The 5,568-nt window shown below is 41.9% G+C and overlaps 1 protein-coding gene across 1 annotated transcript; it reads right to left on the reverse strand.

Annotated features, from left to right (window-relative positions):
- Positions 1 to 1,061: 1,061 nt before the first annotated feature.
- On the reverse strand, positions 1,062 to 1,539 carry LOC120859667 (40S ribosomal protein S17-like). Its single transcript, XM_040235680.1, has one exon. It carries the CDS (start codon positions 1,516 to 1,518, stop codon positions 1,111 to 1,113), a length of 408 nt encoding a protein of 135 aa, XP_040091614.1. The 5' UTR covers positions 1,519 to 1,539; the 3' UTR covers positions 1,062 to 1,110.
- Between the last annotated feature and the right edge of the window lie 4,029 nt (positions 1,540 to 5,568).

Genomic DNA, 5,568 nt, shown 5'->3' on the forward strand with positions numbered 1-5,568 from the left:
AGCTTTAGCATCATTCCTTCCAAAGAAATCCCAGGGCTGATCTCCTTCAGAATGGACTGGTTGGATCTCCTTGCAGTCCAAGGGACTCTCAGGAGTCTTCTCCAACACCACAGTTCAAACGCATCAATTCTTCAGTGCTCAGCTTTCTTCACAGTCCAACTCTTACATCCATACATGACCACAGGAAAAACCAAAGCCTTGACAACACGGACCTTAGTCGGCAAAGTAATGTCTCTGCTTTTGAATATGCTGTCTAGATTGGTCATAACTTTTCTTCCAAGGAGTAAGCGTCTTTTAATTTTATGGCTGCAGTCACCATCTTCAGTTATTTTGGAGCCCCAGAAAATAAAGTCTGACACTGTTTCCACTGTTTCCCCATCTATTCCCCATGAAGTGATGGGACTGGATGCCATGATCTTTGTTCTCTGAATGTTGAGCTTTAAGCCAACTTTTTCACTCTCCTCTTTCACTTTCATCAAGAGGCTTTTTAGTTCCTCTACACTTTCTGCCATAAGGGTGGTGTCATCTACATATCTGAGGTTATCGATATTTCTCCCAGCAATCTTGATTCCAGCTTGTGTTTCTTCCAGTCCAGCGTTTGTCATGATGTACTCTGAATAGAAGTTGAATAAGCAGGGTGACAATATACAGCCTTGACGTACTCCTTTTCCTATTTGGAACCAGTCTGTTGTTCCATGTCCAGTTCTAACTGTTGCTTCGTGACCTGCATACAGATTTCTCAAGATGCAGGTCAGGTGGTCTGGTATTAGTCAATCAGAAAACTTGTTTTCCCTTAAGATCTACTTAGTCTTAAGATAGTGATAAAGTTACATTTTTACATAGCAACGATACAATGGTTTATAACAAAGAAAGAGGAGTACAGTGATTTATAGCAGAGAAAATTCATTAACTCAAAAGTCTAGTATTAATATCAAAACTACTATATTTCTTTTTCTACATTCCAATTACATTGATTAACATACTCCCAGGTGCCTGAGGATATGGAGGCCTGATGGCAATCATTAACTCAGCAATGAAACCCTTCATCAACATGATTTTTGTTGTTGTTGTCCAAGGTTTATTGAAAATATTACAGCACAGCAGAAAGACTCAAACGGCTCCACGCAGTGTTTTGAAGTTCATCCCAACTGTAGGCTGAGTGACCTGCAAGTTGGACAGACTGCCAAAGTCCAACAGCTTCTGTATTTCCTTAGTGTCAGGATCTACTTCAATGATTTCCTGATCCAGGGCTGAGACCTCAGGCACGTAATTGTCTCTCCTCTCTCTCTCCTCCTCCTGCAGCTTGATGGAGATACCTCTCACAGGGCCTCTTTGAATCCGCTTCATCAGATGTGTGACGTAGCCTGCGATCTGATTGCGAAGCTTCTTGCTGGGAATAATGGCGATTTCCTCACACACCCGCTTGTTGGTGTGGAAGTCATTGCCCAGGCGCGTGTAGTACTTCTCAATGATGATCCGGGCCACTTTCTTTACGGTTTTGGTGTGAACGCGGCCCATGTTGGCAGGTCCTTGGTAAAAGAGGCCAACATGATTTTTATCTTTAGAAAAACCCTATGAAAGACTAAGACTTTCAAAATACTCCAAACTCTCTGTGCTGTTTATGGTTGAGAGGTTGTAAACAATCCTGTGCATAGTAGCAAGAATGTGGATAATCCTGTCACACAAGCTAGTCTGCCAGCAGAGAGCTTTGACCTGAGACACTCCTTTTATATGCAGGAGACTATTAACTGGAGCTCTAAGTTAATTTTCCAGAGAAAGGTGGTCGGGGATAGCCCCTGTTAATGTCAGAAGAGTGTAGTATAACAGACAGATTTTGGTTTCGGGGGTAGATGCTCAAGCAGATCTAAGGGACCCCTTGAGTCCTTGCCTGCATGACCTTGTCATGGGTGCAGTCAGGGAGTCCCTTGAGTCCTGACCCGCCTTTGCCCATCAGGGGTCTTCCTCATTACCTTTGCCATGGGTGGGATCTCCTGTGCTGGCGACCAGCATCTCCCCCTTTTTCATTTCTTAAGACAGCCAGATGTAGTTCAGTCGCGAGCTTCTGAGTGCTCTGCCGAAGAGTTCTAACAATGCAAGGAAGAATAATTATGAGAAGCAGGATTAGAGCAGCCACAGCAGCATAGCTAAAAATAGTAGAATGTTTTTTTCCTGAAATAAAGTTGGAGAATGTATGAAAAAAGTCATTTGCTACTCCTGCAGCAGTAAAATCTAATCGAGAGTGTTCCATGGTGGTTATTTGATTATGAAGTTTCCCTAAATCCAAACCAATGTCGGAACTCTTCCAGACACCGGAAATATGATTTTTAATTTTCTCCCAGTTATATTCTGTCTCGTTTACTTTCAGGCGTGTTACACATATCCACCAGTAGTTGGCGTGACAGGATAATGACAACTTTACTTTTAAAGCCTGTAATTCAGTCCCAATATGCATTATTGCTTCTTCTAGGGCGTCTACCCTCATTTCTAATTTCCTGTCTATAGCTTCCTGTGTTGCCAGCGCTAAAGAAACATTTTTTGACATAGTATCAACATTGGGCAGTATGTACTTGTTGAGTCAATGATATTGCTGCCACAGTAATAGAAGTAATTGCAGTTATTAAAGCTGATATTCCCAAAGTAAGTAAGCCCACAAACCGTCGTAATCGCATTAAATCCTGCAGTTGTTGTAACACAGCAAGACTATAATTATCATACCAATAAGTAGTTACAGTTACAGGCACCATAAGATAGGGTGGACGTTTTAACACCACAAAAGAGCAAACATTATATTGAGGGGTTAAAGAGGATGAGAGCATACATTGTTTACAAGACACTACATTAGGTCCACCTGAATGATTCATTTGCATATTAAGTCTTCCGGAGTCATTAGTGAAAAGAAAAACATAAGGAGAAGGTAAATAAGCTAAAATAGAGTAAGTAGAATCATTATCTGGGTGGGTTAAAATAATAGAGGCAGTAGCGACAAGGGCTCTCCAGATTTCTGGCTGCCAAAAGGTTTTGTCTTTAGTTGTATAAGATGGCATAGGAGGAACAAATTGATTATAATGCCATCTACTGGTGGTTAATGGCCGCTGCTCTTCTGGGATCTCCGATGTCAGTTTTCTCGCGTTCTGCTGGACTTTCCACACTGGCAGGGGAAGTGGAGATAGAGGAATCCCCTTCCTTTTTTGTGGTCGAGGCAATGGAGGAACCAAGTGCCTGGGGGGCTGTGACATGACGAATCAGCCTGTCCGGTATCCAAATCGGAGAATCTGCGTCCTGTGGAAAAATACAAGCACATCCTCAACCGCTTAACAATGGGTCGGGATCTTTCCACTGTCCGGAGAGGAGGTCCTTCCACTCTACCAACGGCTTTATATTTTGTTGCCCCAGAAACCAATGACAAAGCATTGCAGTGGTTCTGGACGAATCAGCATTAGGTTATTTATTACAAAGAAAGCATGTTGTAAGATCTGATGGGGGGAACTATACTTAAATTCCCCTTCCTGTAATTTTTGAATTTGTATTTTTAATGTTTGGTGTGCTCTTTCCAGGATGGCTTGCCCTTGTGGATTATAAGGGATGCCTGTATTATGTTTTATTTGAAACATTGTACAAAATTCTTGAAAAGACTTAGAAGTGTAAGCAGGAGCATTATCAGTTTTTAAAGCTTTTGGCAGAGCCAAATATGAAAAACAAGTAAAGAGATGTTGTATTACATCCTTATAAGAAGCTTTGCCATTAGCCGACCCGTCAGTAAAAGCTATCTGAGCATCTGGAGTAGGGAACTGTTTGCATCTAACAGGGAAAATAACTGGGTGTCTAGATATAAAATTTAACAAAACATGCGAAGGTAAATGATGCAAAATTTGACCAATTTCCTACAGCAATCTGCCAATTTTCATCAAACATCAGAAGAGCGTCCAGCTGTTCTTTGTTATATGTAATTATAATTTCTGATGGCTCTTTACCAAATAATTCAATGCTCCGCTTTCTTCCCTTTAATATCAGAGTAGCTATCAACCCTGGATGAGAAGCCACTACCTTTTTTAGCTTGAGCGGGAAGATGGACCCACTCTAGGGGGCCGTTTTGCCATAAAACTCCCGTAGTTGTGGTTGGGGTAGCCAGGCAGTTGCCAATTCAATTTTTTTACATAAGTATCAGATAAAGCCTGTTCTACTTTGTAAGGCTTCCTGAGCCTCAGCGGTTAATTGCCGTATGAAAGTTGGGTCAGGATCCCCGTGCAGAATGTTAAAGAGAGGCTTTATAATCACAATGGTGTGATCACTCATCTAGAGCCAGACATCCTGGAATGTGAAGTCAAGTGGGCCTTAGAAAGCATCACTATGAACAAAGCTAGTGGAGGTGATGGAATTCCAGTTGAGCTGTTTCAAATCCTGAAAGATGATGCTGTGAAAGTGCTGCACTCAAGATGCAAGCACAATTGGAAAACTCAGCAGTGGCCACAGGACTGGAAAAGGTCAGTTTTCATTCCAATCCCAAAGAAAGGCAATGCAAAAGAATGCTCAAACTACCACACAATTGCACTCGTCTCACATGCTAGTAAAGTAATGCTCAAAATTCTCCAAGCCAGGCTTCAACAATACGTGAACCATGAACTTCCTGATGTTCAAGCTGGTTTTAGAAAAGGCAGAGGAACCAGAGATCAAATTGCCAACATCTGCTGGATCATGGAAAAAGCAAGAGAGTTTCAGAAAAACATCTACTTCTGCTTTATTGACTATGCTAAAGCCTTTGACTGTGTGGATCACAATAAACTGTGGAAAATTCTGAGAGAGATGGGGATACCAGACCACCTGACCTGCATCTTGAGAAACCTATATGCAGGTCAGAAGCAACAGTTAGAACTGGACATGGAACAACAGATTGGTTCCAAATAGGAAAAGGAGTACGTCAGGGCTGTATATTGTCACCCTGCTTATTTAATTTCTATTCATAGTACATCATGAGCAATGCTGGACTGGAAGAAACACAAGCTGGAATCAAGATTGCCGGGAGAAATATCGATAACCTCAAATATGCAGATGACACCACCCTTGTGGCAGAAAGTGAAGAAGAACTAAAGAGCCTCTTGATAGTGAAAGAGGAGAGTGAAAAAGTTGCCTTAAAACTCAACATTCAGAAAACGAAGATCATGGCATCCGGTCCCATCACTTCAAGGGAAATAGATGGGGAAACAGTGGAAACAGTGTCAGACTTTATTTTGGGGGGCTCCAAAATCACTGCAGATGGTGACTGCAGTCATGAAATTAAAAGACGCTTACTCCTTGGAAGAAAAGTTATGACCAACCTAGATAGCATATTCAAAACAGAGACATTACTTTGCCGACTAAGGTCCGTCTAGTCAAGGCTATGGTTTTTCCAGTGGTCATCTATGGATGTGAGAGTTGTACTGTGAAGAAGGCTGAGCACCGAAGAATTGATGCGTTTGAACTGTGGTATTGGAGAAGACTCCTGAGAATCCCTTGGACTGCAAAGAGATCCAACCAGTCCATTCTCAAGGAGATCAGCCCTGGGATTTCTTTGGAAGGAATGATGCTAAAGCT

This window comes from Oryx dammah, unplaced genomic scaffold, assembly GCF_014754425.2.
Source record: "Oryx dammah isolate SB20612 unplaced genomic scaffold, SCBI_Odam_1.1 HiC_scaffold_2252, whole genome shotgun sequence".
Taxonomy (NCBI): domain Eukaryota; kingdom Metazoa; phylum Chordata; class Mammalia; order Artiodactyla; family Bovidae; genus Oryx; species Oryx dammah.